The 18,228-nt window shown below is 44.8% G+C and overlaps 2 protein-coding genes across 3 annotated transcripts in view; both read left to right on the top strand.

Moving 5' to 3' along the window:
- Nucleotides 1-93: 93 nt before the first annotated feature.
- NUDT21 (nudix hydrolase 21) lies at nt 94-7,172 on the top strand. Its single transcript, XM_080351736.1, has 7 exons — nt 94-334; nt 2,467-2,667; nt 3,605-3,668; nt 4,326-4,415; nt 5,052-5,127; nt 5,461-5,575; nt 6,884-7,172. The coding sequence occupies exons 1-7, from the start codon at nt 219-221 to the stop codon at nt 6,903-6,905; spliced, it is 684 nt and encodes a 227-aa protein (XP_080207862.1). The 5' UTR covers nt 94-218; the 3' UTR covers nt 6,906-7,172.
- A 1,884-nt stretch (nt 7,173-9,056) lies between these two features.
- Nucleotides 9,057-18,228, top strand: part of AMFR (autocrine motility factor receptor) — a 29,532-nt gene continuing 20,360 nt past the window's right edge. Inside the window, exons 1-4 of one of the 2 annotated variants that reach the window (XM_080352326.1) lie at nt 9,057-9,468; nt 10,968-11,060; nt 12,885-13,049; nt 14,808-14,960. In XM_080352326.1, coding sequence (XP_080208452.1) covers nt 9,229-9,468; nt 10,968-11,060; nt 12,885-13,049; nt 14,808-14,960 — 651 coding nt within the window. In that variant the 5' untranslated portion in view covers nt 9,057-9,228. Of the gene's footprint in view, nt 9,469-9,496; nt 10,002-10,967; nt 11,061-12,884; nt 13,050-14,807; nt 14,961-18,228 lie in introns of those variants that run through there. The other variant, XM_080352327.1, reaches the window with a different exon arrangement.

The following is an 18,228-nucleotide window of genomic DNA, read 5'->3' as shown; positions in this document are numbered from 1 at the left end:
GCGGAGCCGCGGTCCGCTGGCCAATGAGGGGTTGGGGGAAAGGCGGAGCGCGGCCGCGAAGTGCTGGGGGAGGCAGAGTGGTTCCTCTCTGTGGTCGCGCCGGAAGTGCGGCGGGAGGTTCCGGCGAGGCGGTGAGCGGGCTGGCGGGAGGTTAATGGCGGACGCGGTTCGCGCCTCTGAGCACTGAACGCTCCCTCGCCGCTTCCCGCCCCGCCGCCATGTCCGTGGTACCGCCGAACCGTTCGCAGACCGGCTGGCCCCGCGGGGTGAACCAGTTCGGGAACAAGTACATGCAGCAGACGAAGCCGCTCACGCTGGAGAGAACCATCAACCTGTGAGCGCTGCCTCGGGCCTGTCCGGGCCAGGGTCCTCTCCCTGCGCCGTACCGTCCCGTTAGCGAGAACTTCCCCGGGACCGCGCTTGGGCAGCCGGCGGCAGGTTTTCCCTCAGTGCCAGGGCCTCCCGGGATCTCGGTGCTCCAGGGGCTGAGGAGAAGGCGGCGCAGGAGCCCGTCGGGTCTCGGCCCCTCTGCCAGGGTGGGCAGTTGAGCTGTAGGATAGTGTGGGTGCTCAGAGCTCACCAGCCATCGGGGAAGGGTTGGCGTTTGGTATATGTGCTTTAGTGTATTGTGACTCGGGAAGTGCGAACCCCAAATCACACGGTTAGGGAGAGTTTAGACACGGTGAGCCTAATACGTGATTCTTGTACACTCTTCCATTGGCATCTGCCTTCGGCAGCAGAGGGCAGCGGGCTGGAGGCCTGGCGGGATGTGGGCGCACGCTGGGGTGTGTTTGGGTGCTCCTGGGGTTTGCTGGTTCTCTGGTGCCGGTATTGGCATTGAAATTCAGAGTGGTTAACCAGGGGAAACTTTACCTCTGTCATAGATGCAAATTATTAGCTAGTAACTATTTCTTTCCTTTGTATGAGAAGCTGTGTACTTTAGCTTCTTCTAGCAAACTCAAATTGATGTATTCTTTGCTAAGTACATCTGTCAAGTTGCAGAAACAGCAAGTGTTAACTGTCTATATTAAATTTTAGTCATTAATCACAGACTCGTATATTTTTTAGTATACCTGTGTTTATATAGCCAGAATCTTGTGGAAGTTCAAATATGAACTTCAGAGATTGGAATGTTTTTATAGCGTTTTTGAAGAAAAGACTCATCAGGAAGCTGTGTTATCAGCATCAGTATAGGCTGAGGGTTTTGATGTACAGATTGATGTTCCTACATTAGTATAGTATGGGTTTGTGTAGTAGGTTATTAACAAATCTATTTGTGTATCTAAAAATGGAAATGAATGGAAAAAGAAATGTAGAGGGTTCTAAGCTATAGGCGAAAGGGTAGAAGCTTGCTAATAAATGAATCTGCAGTTAGGAAATTGGTTGTTTTGGCTTATGTACATGAGAAAGGGCTCTAACAACTGCAACCGCCTTGTGATTTTGCCACTGTAAAACATGAGGCAATTTTTTTTTTTTGGGGGGGGGAAGGAATTTGAGGGAGAGGGGTGTTTGCTACTTCAGTTTGACAGGATTAAGTATTGGGGAAAGAATACATGACGAGATGCATCTCAAGGAAAACATTCCCCATTAATTCAGCCATTTATTTTGTTAATTCAGGTGCTTTGTGCCCCAAGTCAAGAAAACTGTGGTGCTAATTCGTTACTGCTCTGCCCAGAGCCTGTTTTCCTCTCCCCTTCTGACTTAGCCTGATGATTCTGTTTTCCCTCCAGGCCTTGTGCTATCAGGTCTCTTTGTTACCTGGATTTTATTGTGCAACAGCATTTTCCTCTTGCCATCTGTGCTTTCCAGGACTGACCTATTTCTTGACTAGGCACTTCTGTATTTTCTGACTCTCTTTCAGTCCCCGTTGCAGAAGTCTCTTGAGTTTCAACTACGCTGTCACTGGAGAATGCCAAGGTCCTGGAGCCCAGCAGGGTGATCTGCTCAAGCCCTTGATCCTGACCCTGCACGTAGACACTCAGCATTCCTCCTCTTTTGTAATCCAGATGTCTGATTTCTCTCTTCAAAACAAAACCACTTCTAACAGTTTAGTCTCAGGCTCATTATTACTTCTGCAGAAAACCCCCTGCTGTCCTATGCAGCTTCCTTCCGTCCCAGCAGAGCTTTTCTCTCCTGTTCCCTCTCTAACCCCTCAGGTGCCTTTTCTTGGCAGTGTGGAGGTCAAAGAAGGGTGCTGGTTGACTAATAGTAGCTGCTGGTTCTTCTTTTGAGTCAGCACCACAGTAGCGGGTTGATCAGCAGGCCTTTCTGCAGTTGGATGTACTGTAGTGCAGATCTTTTTGTGACGGGGCCCCATAAGTCACAGACAAGAACTTCTAGACTAGCGCCACAGATGAATTACCATTCCATCAGGCACAGAAGGTTCTGCCTCAGGGTACATGCTGTGTCGTAGTGATTTTTAAACTTAGATTTCTTGTTATGCAGTAACATTTTCTCCCTTTATAGGTATCCTCTGACAAATTACACATTTGGTACAAAGGAGCCCCTGTATGAGAAGGACAGTTCCGTGGCAGCTCGGTTTCAGCGCATGAGGGAAGAGTTTGACAAGATCGGCATGAGGCGGACAGTGGAAGGAGTTCTCATCGTACATGAGCACAGACTGCCCCACGTGCTGTTGCTGCAGCTCGGTACAACCTTTTTCAAGCTGTAAGTGTTTGCTTCTTGAATGTAACTTTTTGTTTGCAAAAATGGTAAAGTGAAGCTCAAGGAGTAAACTCAAATAAATGCAGAATGGTATTTGGTTACAAACAAGTAGGTGAGCTGGGTACAGCAAGGAAGGCAGGCATCTGAATTTGAGAAAATTGCTTCAGTTCATCTCATAGTTATCACTGCGGGAGTGAAATTTTAGTATTTGGATCCGATGGTAATAGTGCTGGTAGCAGTGCTTGTAGTATTTTTTTAAAACTGAAAGGTCTTGCCTTGTCTCAGGTTATCCTGCTTGTGCTCTTGGTCTTATGTTTTTAACTTTTAAATTGTTTGTTTTGAATTGTGTGTGTGAAATCTAATTTTTTATACAGATTCTTTTTTGACATCTTGATTGAGGGGACGTGTCTGGACAAAGTAGGCTAGACTCTAAAAGTTTTGCAAAAGTCTGTTATGAAGTAAATCTGGTTTTAGTTTTTTTCGTTAACCTTGCATCAAATGCAAGATGGTTCCCCACAGGAGTTTTATTTTCTGCATGTTGTGTGCTTCAGTGAGTGCCGTTCTTGAGACAAGAACAAATATGGTTGGTATTTCCAACCCTTTCTTCAATTTCTGGTATTTTTATATTGTTGTTTAAACTTTACATTTTAAGTGTCCCAGTTATGATCATGTGTATTGTTGTACTTTGTTCTGCTGAAGTTAAAGTACTTTGAGAATGGTTGGTGTTTTTAAGGGACAGACAGTAGCCATTTTGGTCACAGTTTTGGTGAAAGTTAGTGTACTGTCTCCAAGTTCAGCAAAGTTAGATTTGGAACTTCTGACTTAATGGCTTTGAGTGAATTTGTAACTCCCTGCTTGGAAGCACATCCAGACTTACCTGTGAAAGTCTGTAAATACAATAAAAGATAACTTTAGCTGTCATCATTGATTGTTTTAACAGACCTGGTGGTGAACTCAATCCAGGAGAAGATGAGGTAGAAGGGCTCAAACGCTTAATGACAGAGGTCTGTTTTCTTTCATTATCTTGCTATGCTGGAATGTTGGTTTAGTTTAGTGTTAATAGAATAAACCAAAGCATTAAAGTCTCCTTATTGCTTCTGTTATTTTAATGCTTTGTGGTGCTCTGCGGTGGTTAACAAATAAAGCAGTAAGCTTTCATTTATCCGCATTGTGTGACAGAGTGGTCCAGTGGCTGAGCCCGTCCCTGCCACTCATGTCCTGTGTTCATTTGCAGCTTTGCTTTTTGGCTGCCTTCAGGCAAGTAAATTGCAGATGGGCAATAAAATATGTTGTGGAGCACAACTGATAAGGACTTGCCTTTGAGATAGTCTTCCCAGTGCACCAGTTAATATTCCATGCTCTCCAAGCAGCCTAAATTAATTCTGCGTAACAATGCATTTAATTTTTCCCATTGGTCTGATGGGACTCAGTTCAGCTGGAATTTTAAATGCTCTCAAAGGGGTCCTTGTCAGGTGAGGCTTTTAGTAAAAAATGTCACTTTATACAAAAATACTCTGAATTCTATTAAAAACTGTTCCAGAGCAATTCTGAACTACATCAGACCCTTATTACAGCGAGTCTTCATGCTTCCATTATATGTTTAAAAAAAAAAAAAAGACTTGGGGTGGTTAGAGTTTTGACTGTAACTGGATTTTCGGTAGATACTGGGTCGTCAGGATGGTGTTCAGCAAGACTGGGTGATAGATGACTGCATTGGTAACTGGTGGAGACCAAACTTTGAACCTCCACAGGTGAGTACTCATGCTGGCTTTCATCTTTTTCTATCAAATATTGTTCTTCCAAAAGCCATCAACCTACCAGTTAGCCTGCTTAAATACCTTCTGCATGGGCAATTAGTTTTTCTGGTTTTTACCTATTTCATCTCCGTTCTGTGACTGAGAAGAAACTGCAAACTTTTTTTTTCTGGAAGCTGTTTCACTCCCCACACCCGTCCTGATGGATGAGAAACCACTGGAATGTAACAGCTTCCAGTCTTGTGTTGAGCCAGATGCACCATTTAAATTCCTTTTGTAGCCACAATGGAAACTTTGTGCTGCTGCATAGAGAACAGATGCCCAGCAAATAAAATATTCTCACTACCCTATTTCTAAATGTTTTAATACTGAAAACAGTTGCTCAGCTTGCCATTACGCATTTATGTCTTGTTGGGTTGTTTTAACTGCTCATGCCTCTGTCAATAGCTGTGACCACAACAGCATTCCTTTCTGAGCGCTTCCTTACAAAAGTGGGTTTTATTATTTGATGCCATGAAAGAACAATATACCACAGGTTGAAAGCTTGTACAGTACTTGATAATTTATAAAGTACCACTTAAGATTGCACAATATTTTCAAAGCTCTGTACAACTGATTTTTATTTTCTTCCAGTATCCCTATATCCCAGCTCATATTACGAAACCAAAAGAGCATAAAAAGCTTTTCTTGGTCCAGCTTCAAGAAAAAGGTAAGTGTTTGCAATAAAGGATTGTATTTAACCATGTCTAAATGCTTGCATTTCATGCATGGAAATGTAGTAGCAAGTTTGTGTTCATATGATTGCAGTTGTTTATAGTTAAATGCTGACAGCAGTTGTGAAGGTAGGTGATCCTTTGGACATGTGAATTCTCATTCCTGCTCCTGCATCAGTATATAAACCCTATATTTAACTAGGAAAGGAATAAACCTGCTATAGTGCTCTCTGTAATGAGCTTGTTTTGAGCGGGGCGGGGTGGGGCAGTGATACCTTGGCTGAATGTGTGATAGTTTTTCTTGTTACTCAACTTGTATTTGTTTTTAGCTTTGTTTGCAGTCCCCAAGAATTACAAGCTGGTCGCTGCACCATTGTTTGAGCTCTATGACAATGCACCAGGATATGGACCCATAATTTCCAGCCTTCCTCAACTTTTGAGCAGGTATATTACGATTTATTTGTCTTCTAGTTCTTGGGAACACATTTTTTTGTGGGACACCAGAGCAAGGCTAGGCACTGCAGAAACCAGTTGTGAAAAGGTTGTAGCTCTCCCAAAGAGCTTAGAATCTACCTCATAACAAGATGTGATGGGCAACTTAGAGGCACTGATCACAACTTGCTAGCACCAAAGTCCCGCCAAGTAGTCGTAGTAAAGGAAAATGTGAAGGATGTGAAAGACAGGGAGGATGAAGCTGTGCGCAGGCTGAGGAGCAGCTTCTTCCAACTGTGAGGGACACTGAGAGTAAAAGCCAAGCTGGATGTTGGAAGCATGGATTTAGGTGTGCATGTTATCACAGCTTTGTGCTGATTATGTGTGTAGGGTCTTTTTAGACTCTGTGTACTAGAGTTTATAACATGTAGCATCTTTACAAAAGTATCTGTAGGGACAGCTGTATTTTTTTCCTTCCTTTCTTTTCCCAATGTACACACTCTTGGACTTTCTTACCTGAAAATGGCTTGTACCTTGATTCTCCAGAGCTCACCAATCTCACTGGTTTCTGTTACTTCAGCAAATGTTCAGGCATCCCACAGCCTGTCAGCTGTTACTCAGGGAAGCTGTTCTGTCACCTACCTACTTTGATGAACAAAGTCTCTTAGCAGAATCTCAGCACTGGTATTGCCCATAACAGGCTTGTATAGTGCTGATATTTTCTCTGTCTAGTCCAAATTTTGGCACTTGTAGCTATGGAGGCTTCCCCCTCCCCTTGCTCTAAAGACAGTGGATGCTTTCTCCCGAGTACCAGCAAAGCACTGGTTATTGTGCAGCCGAACTCCAGTTTGGTGCCAGTGCAACAGACACTTCCTAAAGATGGACATCAGGGAGTTGAGAGGAACGCCTGCTCTCATGGTGTGAACGCTGTTCCTGTGAAAATTCAAGAAGAATTGGCTCTTTTGTTGAGCGTGTTCATGTTACCTTGGGGTATATAAGGTTGGCCCTGACAGCAGAAACACTGCGGAAGAGTTGCTGATGGGGGAACATAACTGGTATTTTCATATCTGTGAAGGTCTCTCAAGAGATGTAATGTTAATTATTAGCTCTTCTGCAGCCTTAAGAGCCTGTTGTGCAGGACTGGCTGTTAAAAATTATGCTTCCTGCTATGCTATAAAGCTGTCTTGCTAAAAAATACACTTTTGTTCTGTCAGATGGTGGCTTATCACGAGCAGAAACAAATCATTTATATATTCAAAAATGTCACTTAAATAAAAAGAATGAAAATTCCTCACCTGGTATAATCCTTTTTGATTTTAGGTTCAACTTTATTTACAACTGAATTCCTGTATAACTGAAGAGTCTGATAGAAGAAGCCGTCTCTGTGAGCACAGCTTTCAAATGTAGAGAGAAGAATGCGTCTGATGCAAGGATTTTTTGTGTCTTTCTTTTCCTGAAGGCCACTGAGCTTTCTATTGTATGAATAGAGAAGTGAACCTCAACTGTTTAGGTAGTGGGATGGCAACGTGATATCAGTGTTTTAATCACTTTTCATTTTAATACTCACCAAATTTTTTTTGTACCACATTAAACAAAATGGTTAAGATTATGTGTGTCTTCTTGGGTCTGGTGATTTTTTTTGGTCTCCTACTTTAGGTACATTATTTAAACTTCAGTACTTTCCTTCAGGAATAAAGATCTTGGAATTGAGAGGAGGACCTAACCCATTCAGGGACCATTTGGATGCTCTGATCTCTACATCCCTGAGCAGATAATTAGTCTGAAGGAGAGATTAAACAGTATAAGTAGGTGCAAGATAATTTTAATTTTTTCCTTGGAGAACAAAATTGCTGTTTTGAGGCCAAGTGTAGCAATTGTTTGAAGCTTACCAGAACTGATCTGGAAGCATTACTTTTAGTATAGGGTTTGGAGGAAATACAATGTATTTTCTATCTCTGTGCCCTGTTAAGAAAATAACCACAACAAAATCTGTTAGATTGGCCTGAGATCCAGTTAAAATATGGAAGTGAAATAAATGTTTTATACTTTCTATAGCCACATGAGAGAATCTGGGTCATGTTGAAAAGTTTTGCCCATGCGGTATGCAAGTGGTTCCATGTTATGCTGAGCTGTTGTAGCAGACCAGTGTGCTGGGTCATACTGCAAGGGCTACCCATACTTGTGGTGCTTCTCAACATTTCAGTCTTGCAGGTAGAAAATACCAACATTTACTAGTTTTGGATTTTTTACATACTTGGCTAAAGATCAACTCTGCTTGGATGTGTCACTTTCTAATGCCTTTAGCCTTCCAAAGTTTTGCTTAGCTATTTCTAAAAGACTTGTTTCCAAATTCTGCCTCTGATCAGAAAGTGCCCTGTTGCTTGTGCACTGTCTTCATTTATGAAGGCAGTGTTGGAGAGTGTGTGCCACAGGGAACTGAAGCATGCCAAAGAGCTTGGTTCTGTGGCCAGTTGTACTGTTAAGCTATGTGCAGAACAATTGTGACATCTTGATGCTTCAGGCAAATTGAAGCTGGGCAGTACGGGATCAATACTGAAAAAAATAATGGAAAATGTAGAATTGTAGAATGATAGAGTTGTTTCGATTGGAAGAGACCCTCAGGGTCATCAAGTCCAACTATAACCTAACTCTAGCACTAAACCATGTCCCTAAGAACCTCATTTAAACACCTTTTAAACTCCTCCAGGGATGGTGACTCCACCACTGCCCTGGGCAGCCTGTTCCAATTCCTGACAACCATTTCCATGATTAATTTTTTCCTAATATCCAATCTGAACCTCCCGTGAGGCTGTTTCCTCTCATCCTGTCAGTTGCTACTTGGGAGAAGAGACCAACCCCCTCCATGCTACAACCTCCTTTCAGGTAGTTATAGAGAGTGACAAGTTATAGAGTAGTTAAGAAGCCTCCTGTTCTCCAGGCTGAACCCCCCAGGTCCCTCAGCTGCTGCTCGTACTGTGGCACAGACATACAGTTAGCAAAACATGGTTTCTTAGGCAACTGCTGGATGGGAAGAATAAAGCTAGCGGCAGAGTGCAGACGGAACAACTCTTGCAGGGGCAAGTGAGGAAGAGGAAGGAGGTTTGGAAGTCAGACACTACAGGAGCGACAAGGAGCAGGGCGCTGCTGTCACGGCCCGGCACTGACCAGCGTCCCGCACCTCCCATCGCTGCGTGCTGGTTTGAGTTGGAGTAGTTTATCTCCCGAGTGCACTGAGCCGCCTCTGGAAGTGCCGCAGGTGTGGGGTGCAGTGCTCGGCTTTCTCCTGTGACTCCGTGCCTGTAGGTTCCGGAGTTACCTCAGGAGAACTCCTGATCTTTCCCAATCCCCCAACGCTGGTTGCTGGCGGGGAGCAGCCCCGGAGCGGTCCGGCTGCGGAGCCTCCTCCCGGCGGGCAGGGCGGGGGGTCCGGCGCTTCCCGCACCGCCGGGCCCGGCTGGAAGCGCCGCCCCGGCCGTGACTCAGCGCGGCCCGGGCCGGGGCGGGCGGACGCGGTGCTCGGAGCCGGGGCGGGGGTGGTTCGGGCCCGTTTCCTCCCCCGGCCCGGCCCCGGGGAGGGGCGGCGGGGCGGGCGCTAGGCCGCAGGAGCGGAGGGAGCGCGGCGGGCCGGGCCGGGGCCGCGGCCGGGCGGCGGCGAGAGCTCCGCGATGCCGCTGCTGTTCTTGGAGCGCTTCCCCTGGCCCAGCCTCCGCACCTACACGGCGCTCAGCGCCCTGGCCCTGCTGGGCACCGGCCTCAGCGCCTACCGCGCCCTCAGCCAGGCCCCCGGCGGCGCCCAGCCGGACAGCGAAGCGGCGGGCACCGAGCTGGCCGAGCCCCTGCGCCGCGGCGGCCCGCGGGCCCTGGACGTCGCCTACTACCTGTTCTCCGACAGCCTCTGCGTCTGGGTGAGCGCAGCGGGGCGGGCGGCGGCGGGGCCTGCGGGCCCGGCCGGGCGGGTGGCGGACTGGGCCCGGTGGAGCGGCGCTGCGGGCCCCGCGGCCTGGCCGGGGGTAGCCGGGGCGGCCTGTGGCAGCACCTCACCGCGGCTGGCGGCGAGGGCAGGCGGGCGGGCCGCGGAGGGGCTTGCTTCCTTACTGCGGTTTGCCGGCTGCTCCCAGAACCGAGAGGGGGCTCCCGGGCCGCTGGGGGAGGAGAGGCGGGAGCCGCTGGCCCGGCTGCCCCCGCGGTGTCCCCCGCGCTCCCCGGGCCGGGTTGAAGCCGAGCGCCCGGCAGGTTCAGCTGGGTGCTTGTCCCTGTCCCCGAGCTCCGCCCGTCGCCGCGGGTGTGTTGGGTGAGGCTCCCGGGTGCCTGGCGGGCGCTGCACCTGCGCGGCTCGCAGGCGGTGTGCCCTGCTCGCCGGGAACCGCTGTGAGCAGCACCGGGTGCTCCAGCCCAACCTTTGCCTTCTGTTTTTGAAGTAGCATTTAAAGTCGTGCGGGTAAGAGGAAGCATTCTCACCGTTTAAGAAAAACAAAGTTTTCTGTATCTCTTTAAACCGAACCTGGCAGTGGTGTATGAATCTTGGCTCACTAATTTCTGTATTTGAAATAAAGGCTCAACAAGGAGATATCAAAAACCTGGCTGAGCTGCTGCTATTGAACTTCTGTGTGTCTCTCAGTCAAAGGTGGTGTTGGTTGCACATCTGCTTTACAATGTGCTTGCCTGGCTGAGCCGCTGATTTTTGAATATACCAAATACAGTAGTCAACCTGGTGAAACTTGGTCTAAGGGCCTTAAATAACGAGCCCTGGAAAAGCTGATTGCGTGTCCTTTAGAGAAATGACAGTGTGAGGCAGCTTCGTCACCCCTTCCTCCCCTTTTTAGTGTTCTCTGTAGGTCAAAAGTCAATTACAGGTGTCTTTGTCAAATGTGAGAGACAGTTTTCCCAGGCCCATGTGTTCTGCTCCCTGCTGCTTTGCTTTAAAGCACTTTTCCTGAGAGGGATTTAAGCCTTGTTGTTACAGGAGTGTGTGTTACTCAGTATGTTTCAAAACAGTGTCTGAATCTTTTTTCTGTAACAACAGATTCACACTGGAGTTTTCTCATCTGCCATATGTTAAACAAAATGAGCATCTTGGTGATCTGTAACTTTCTCCCAATGTTCCTTGGTGCTAAGATTTGTTAATATATAAAAACCAATTTATCATGAAGAGGTATGTTTGTCTGTTGGATATGCTGGTGTATCAAACTGACTGTGTTAGTATGTCTAGAAGAAAGTTAAGTGACTTATGAGCTATTGTATGTGTCTTGGAAGAGGCCAGGCTTAAATTTCACCAAAAAATAAAAGGCAACTGAAACTAGTCTGTGAACAATGGTAGGTTTTGTTAGACGCATTCTTTTGCTTTCTCTCTGTGTTTCTAAATAGGGCAAAAGTATTTGTCGCTGACTGCTTTATTTCTTTCCAGGTACTAGTGAACACTGCCTGCTGTTTTCTGATGTTGGTTGCTAAGCTCATCCAGTGCATGGTGTTTGGTCCCCTTCGCGTCAGTGAAAGGCAGGTAAGACAGCCACTTGCTGCCTTGGGTATCTGTGGTTCATTATTTTTGGTGTACGACTGGTGTGGTGTTCTGTGTGGAATTGCTTGAAAGTACACGAGAAAAATGAGTTTTAGAACAACTTAAGTCTTACCATTATACTTCTTGCCTTTGAAAATGCTGTCCAGTAAAAGCATACAGAAGAGTCTGCCCGGGAAACCCTTCACGGTTAGCTAGGATATCCACAGCCACAAGCTTCCACTTGGTTTCTGAACAGAACTTTTGCTTCTCCTTATTGCTGTTGTATTTTATAAACTTATAGTCAAATTGAAAATACTGCTTCCTTAATGAACTTTTTCAGATTTCTTACAAGTGCACCCTCATTTCAGACTATTTATAAAGTGTTCTTCTCTACTCAGTTTGCGTTTGGCAGCATTTCTCCATTGTGTTTTGTAGTTAGTTATCGACACTGGCAGGCTGAGCCGCCTCTTGTACCTTGTTTTGTGCTTTGACTGCCGGAGAAGTGTTTTCCATCCTCAGATAGGTGCGAGTGGTTTACCTGCCCTCAGGTTTACAGGGGAGTGGGCAGGTGTATGCCTGGAGAAAGGAGGCAAGCGGGCTGAAAAGCTGTTTAGTCCTGCTCTTGAGCTCAGTGAGAATGTTTAAAAGCTCAGCGAGGGAACTATTGAAGTCCAGGCTTTTTAGAAACAGTATCATGCAGAAGATAAAAGCAGCAGCAGTTTGTATAGTATCTGTATATTTTTTTTAAAAAAAAAGAAAGGCAAATGTATAAGTTGCTCTGTGTGAGCTCAGTGGCAGTGGTTTGAAGTATGTTCATTTTTTTTTTAAGTGTGTAAATGCAGTGCTTTAGGAAAAATCAGGCCATGAGGATTTTTGACACGCAGAACTGAGGCATGTAAAGCTTCATTAATAGCCATGGACCTCTCAAAGCCTATTGTGTTTGTGATTCAAACCCCACAGAGCCTCCGAGTGGAGTGTATTAAAAACAAGGCACTCTCAAAACTGAATTGGGCCAAATTTTCTTTCCAGTCTGCGTTGACTGTAAGGGTGTGGAATTTTAAGCCATGATAATTTCCAGGATGTTCTCTACCCTCTTAAAAACTGAAGTGAAAAGCAGTAACAGTGTGAATCCATTTGCATGTGCTTCAGTTCTCATGTAAAGGAAAGCTGGTTATTAATATTGGCGAGCCAAAAATGGCCACATCACAAAGGAATTTGGGGCCTGTCTTAACCAAACTCCTGGTGACTTCATCGTGTTCTTTAACAAAATATTTTATTTCATTAATTTTTTAATCTCCAAGAAGCTGGCTTACTATGTGCTGCTTGAGACCATCGTATTGTTTCTTTTATACTGTGTGTGCGTGGGATTTTTTTTTAAATTGCTCATCAGTCTCCTTCTCTACTGTAGGCATTGTGCTTTTTAAGAGCAGGCTTTGTCATCTTTTCTTAATCATCATCATTTTGACAGGTTTTTGGAAGCAAGGTTTGGGCATCTTGTGTGACTAATGGTAGCAGTTCTTCTAGCAAAGAGGACTTTGTGTTTGCAGCCCATTAGATGAGTTGCTTGGGTATGGAAAATCAAACTGGAGATCAGTTATGCTGCGGGTGGTACAAAAGACTGGGTAGATACTAAGGGCCACTAATATTTCTAATATATTTTTAATTCAGTTAGGGTAACAAATACTATTCAAGATGTGCACGCAGCAGGCTTTTACTGATGTATTGTCACATTTCTACCTCCATCTTTTTTTCCTTTTCCCTCATTCTCTCCCTTGCATGTAGATTTTCAGTGCTTTCACTGCACTAACCAAATGTTTTGCTTTACAGCATCTCAAGGATAAATTCTGGAATTTCATTTTCTACAAGTTCATCTTCATTTTTGGTGTGCTGAATGTTCAGACAGTGGAAGAAGTGGTGATGTGGTGCCTCTGGTTCTCTGGACTTGTATTTCTTCATCTTATGGTTCAGCTCTGCAAGGATCGATTTGAATATGTAAGTTTTGATTAAGGGCTGTCTTTTGAGACATGCAAATTCTGTGTCTGGTTCGGACACTGGCTCGTAGTTGATTAGGAACAGATCGGTTTGACCTTTTCCTCACCTGGCAGTGCTGAACACGCTTGCTTCAAAGTGCAATGTCAATCTTACTCCTTCAGTTTTCCCGTCAGACAAATGGAGCTGAAGTTACTTATTTTCTTTGATAAGTTGTTCCTTTTATGTGCCCTGTAATTAGTGTTATGTAACTGTGGGAGATGTTTTCCTGGCTGCCCTTAGTGAAAAAATCTTGACAAGAGAACATCCCTGGGATTGGTGGCCTTTGGGTTTCACCTCTGAAGGCTGTTTGTGCAGGTTTCAAGATTATTTACATCTACCAAATATTGATTGCCGCTGTCTTTGCAACATACAGTGCAACTTTCTCCATAGCTACATAGCGGTTTCTGTTAATACCAAGAATAAATTTAGTAGAGATGCAGAAATTGAAGGCTAGGTGAGGAAGGAGGAACTGGAATTTGAACAGTAAAACTTGTCCTTTAAACATCTGGAATGGACATGCATTTTCCTCAGCCCCTCTGTCCTGGAATAGAAGTTTGAACTAAGTTGAATCTGTGAATTTCTTTTTGGTAGTTTTTAAATTTTTATTAATAACCAGTGAGGCCTGTTAATTCACAAGTAGCTAAGAACTCAACTTGAAACTAGATTGGTTGGGCTTCGGAAAATTGAGACAGAAGCGAACAAGGCAGTCATTTGCTATTTTTAGTGTTGTTCAGAAAGCTGTTAAAGAACAAAGCTCATGTGGGAAGAAATTGTTATTATATTCCTTCCACGTTCAGAGCATATATCGTAATTCCTTACTTGGACAAATGGTACTTGTGTGATCTGCCTTGCAAACTCAGGGGTCTGTGGAACTGAACCAGATATAAACAAGGAAGAAAGAACCGTTGTAAAAACAAAACATTTGACTCAACTTCATCAGTCAGACCAGCGTGAAGCTTTGGGGAACTCCTTCTTTCCTTGGCCTGTTCTTCCCCCTTCCTGCCCTGAAAAATAAGGGGACGGACCACCTAAATATTTTGTCTCTTGGATTGTCTTTGACCTGGACAGCCTAGGTGTAGCCAACTGTTAAGGTAGTTTAGAAAATTAGTATTCTATACATGCTATTGAATGATACAGCTATTTTCAGTAGACTCTGTCTGGCCTTCTTTAGCTGCAAGTTAAATTTTTGGGGGAGATGTCTCTTTCTTCCAGAAGAAAATAACATTGGAAGAACTAGAGGCTGGAAGATAAAGCTGAATGAATTCAGATCAGCTGTAAGGTGAAAAACTGGCAGAACAATTATGCTTATTGCTCAAAGACTATATATTAAGGTTAGGTGTCTTTCTAAAGCACATGTTCATCCTGAGCAGACGCCATGGATTTGATGCAGAAACTACCATGTGAGAAGGTGTCTATGATTTTTATGCAGAGGTGATCTGGACATTAGACCAAATAATCCTAATGATCCCTCTGGCTTTAAAATCCTGGTGAACGTAAATGACAGCGAGATGAACAAGACTTTGAGACGTTGCGTGGTTTTAGCTTTATTCTGTATCATTTGTTACTACATTGTGTGATTTGGGTCGTGAAATTGGTTTTATTCTAGAAAGCAAAAAATTTTCCTGAATAAGAACCTGTTTGGTGAGGTGACTGTGGAAGGCAGGGTGGATGAAGGACTCCTTTAAACCTGTTATGTATTTAAAGTGTTTTTTGTTGCAGCTTTCCTTTTCTCCTACCACACCCATGAGCAGCCACATCAGAGTCCTGACCCTGCTCATAGCCATGCTCCTGTCCTGCTGCGGATTAGCCGTCATCTGTGGGATTATTGGCTACACCCATGGCATGCACACGCTGGCTTTCATGGCAGCAGAGGTGAGACTTCCTTCATACGTGCGGTGGTTTCTGCTTTGCTTTTCGTCCTTCACGTGGGGGTAACATGGCCCACAGTGGGTTTTCTTTCAGTTTCCCACAAGGAAGAAACTCCAGAGAAGCAAACAAGCCCTCCTCTGTTTTAGAGTAGCCAGATCTGCATGCTTTCTCTCTTTAGGGTTTAAGCTGTCAAGGAAAAAACAATCTTTGTCTGAGAAAGAGAATGAGAGGATAAATCCGTAAGATGACACTGACATCACATGGCAGCCTATGAAAAAATAATGCTTGTGCTTCGTGAGCTTTGCAGGAAGGGTTAGTTGAAAAGGCCACTAGAGAGACAGAGGGAGCATATATGAAAGTGTAGTGTGCACCTCAGCCTGTTTCTTTGAGGTTGTCTTTCCTATTTCATTCCTCCCAAACAGGAATGAGACTAACATTCTTTCCTTAAGGCCTGCTTGTGGGATTTGCTTGTGTTTGTTCAAAGAGATGCATTCTCAGCTGAGATGAGCAACTTGTGTTTGTGCTCTTCTGAACCCTTTGCAGTGTGGAGTAAACATCAATATGTTTGTGGAGTGAACGTCAGTATGTTTTTGATGTTACGGTGGTGGTGTGGTTTAGCCCCAGCTGGAAACTAAGTACCACACAGCCACTCACTCATTTCTCTCCATCCTGCCAGAATCGGGGAAAAAAAAAGGTAAAACTCTTGGGTTGGGATAAAAACAGTTTAGCGGGACAGCAAAGGAAGAGGTAAACAACAATAAGATAATATACAGGTGAGGAATACACAGTGCAGTCACTCACCACCCAGTGATGCCTAGCCCACTCCCAGGCAGTGATCCCCTTTCCCTGACCAGTCAACTCTCCCACCTTCCTGTGAAGATTATCCCAGCCAAACCCAGGACAGGTGGGTGGTTGCGCTCTGCCTGAGGAAGCTCTTAGTTCAGATTACAAGTAGCATATATGGTTTATTTTTCTTCTCCTATCTTGAATTCATACTTGGAGTTACTGAGGAGAAAAGAAAACAGTCAGCTGGTAGGAGAATATGATGCTGGTCACACCACAGTTCAGTTATTTGTCAGTTCACTTTTCCCTAAATACGAGAATAAGTGAGACCAGATTTGTAATTACACTGTGGAATGGTGTTGAAGATTTGTCAGTGTCTCTCTTAGGTGGGGTCTTGGTGGTGGTGTGTCTCTCGTAGGTGGGGTCTTGGTGGTGGTGTGTCTCTTATCTGGGCTTGGCAGATGGATTTATCAGCCTTGTACCAGCATGGTGTAGGTTTATCGGGGAGTGTTAAGGTGTCAAAGTGTTCCCTTGTTAGCACTGGACCATGTATGCTTTTGGGGTTGCAGGATGGGACTCAGCTGTTTCAGTGAGAGCTGTTCTGTCTCCATGTTAACAAAGGATGGCTCAGCCAGCAACCGTGTGTGCGCCCTGGCCACAGCACCAGCTGGGGCAGCTGCCGGACAGCAGAGGAGCTCTGTGGGGAGTGTCTAGGAAAGGGTCTCCTACCCTTGCTTGCAGCAGCCAGTGTTTGAGGACGTTTCTGGGCTGAGGGTTGCACAAGCCTATTGGGTTTGATATCCTCACATGGACTCTGGAAAATTGACTGATCATTTATTGAACTCATTTATACTTTGGCCTCTGCAATATCTAAAGGCAACAAATTCCACATTTAACTTGGCTTTGTGGAGGCAAAGTTGTTCTGCATCACCTGTCTGATAATGTCCCTGCCTATCATCTAATACATTTATGTGAAAAACTGCACAGACTCATTCCCTGTTTACTCTTCTTCACACCATTTGTGACTTTATAGACCTTCGTCTTGATCCCCTTCTGACTTTTCTTCCAAGCAAAATAATCGTAGTTTGTTTAATCTTTCCTCACATGAGATTGTCTAATATCTCACCCTTTCCTGAAGCTTTTAAATATGTTCTACATGGGTTTGGTAACCATAAGTAGTTTCCTTGATTTTAATACCTGGCACTCGTGTAAGTGGAATAAAACATTGAGGTTTCTTTCTCTACAGTTACTAGCAGTGACACCTCGTGGCAGTCCCCAAGCTCAGCAAAAAGTGTTAAATCTTGCAGACTAGAATGTTTTCCTCGTGATGGCTTGTGTGATGCTGTTCGAGAGGGACCCTGCCAAACGTATTCCATTAGTGTGTATTTAATTACATTAAGTTACATTAAGCTATTCATCTTTCTCCTGACCCTGCAAACTGATTTCGCTTGGTGCCTCAGGGTTTTCAAGAAAGCAATACAGATGTTTTTGTTGGGTTCTAGTTGGGCTTCCCGTTCTTCAGTGTTGTCAGCATTTTCTGTCTTGCAAAGGATGGATGTGAAATGTGAAATTGCCCAGAGTCAAATAAGGACAGTCTGTGTTTTTAAGTGAGCATTAAGGCTTTTTGCCTTAATATATGGTATTTGAGAATTATAGTGTAGCAAGTAATGTCCGGTCTATCTTTGCACCTTTTTTATTGTAAGGAAGATTACTCCATTCCTATAGCAGCTGTCCTTTGATCCTGTTTCATACATCTCAGCTAAGGCCGTATAATGATACTGATACTCAAATCTTAGAATTGTACCTTACAGGTAACAGTATATTTTCCTGTGTAGCTTCTCATGCTGCATCCATTATCTCAGGGTTTAATGCTTCCCATTTGTGTGCTTATCTGTGTGACCAGTATCTGCCAGTACCGCGGAGTCCCTGGGCAATAAGTGTGTGTATAGTGGAGCAGAGCAAGAGCTTTAGAGGTGCTGGCACTGAAAATGTCCTGCTGTCCATTTAGAACCTCAGATTATGGAGATGTGTAACTTGTAATGCAATGTTGTACTTTGTGCAAAGTGCTCATTTTGTCAGAACGCTGAAATGCATTTCTTGAAACAGTGGAGGAACCAGAGACAAGTGCCTTGACCAAATCTGCACTAGCTCGTCCTTTTAATCTTGTTGCTTTTGCTGCCTCAGCACTAGCCAGGATAAGTTATGTCTTGTCAACTTTTAACTTCTCAAAAGTCACTCTTCAGATTTCTGCCTGACAGCTGTCTTCCTTATTGGAGACTTTCTGCCGTGTGTACTGGTTTAGGCACAGATTTGTGCTCAATGGCACATTCATCCAGCAGCTCAGGCCATCATTCTGTTTCACCACTTACATGGCTAGAATTTGGATGTGTTTACTTTTCCTCTGTGGTCTGCCCAGAGTTTCTCCGTACCCAAAAACCTCATGTGAACAAGATGTAGGATCTTTCTGGTACCCACATGCAGTGTAACA

Source organism: Nesoenas mayeri (assembly GCF_963082525.1).
Source record: "Nesoenas mayeri genome assembly, chromosome: 12".
Lineage (NCBI taxonomy): Eukaryota > Metazoa > Chordata > Aves > Columbiformes > Columbidae > Nesoenas > Nesoenas mayeri.
This window is presented reverse-complemented; position numbering and strand designations above follow the sequence as displayed.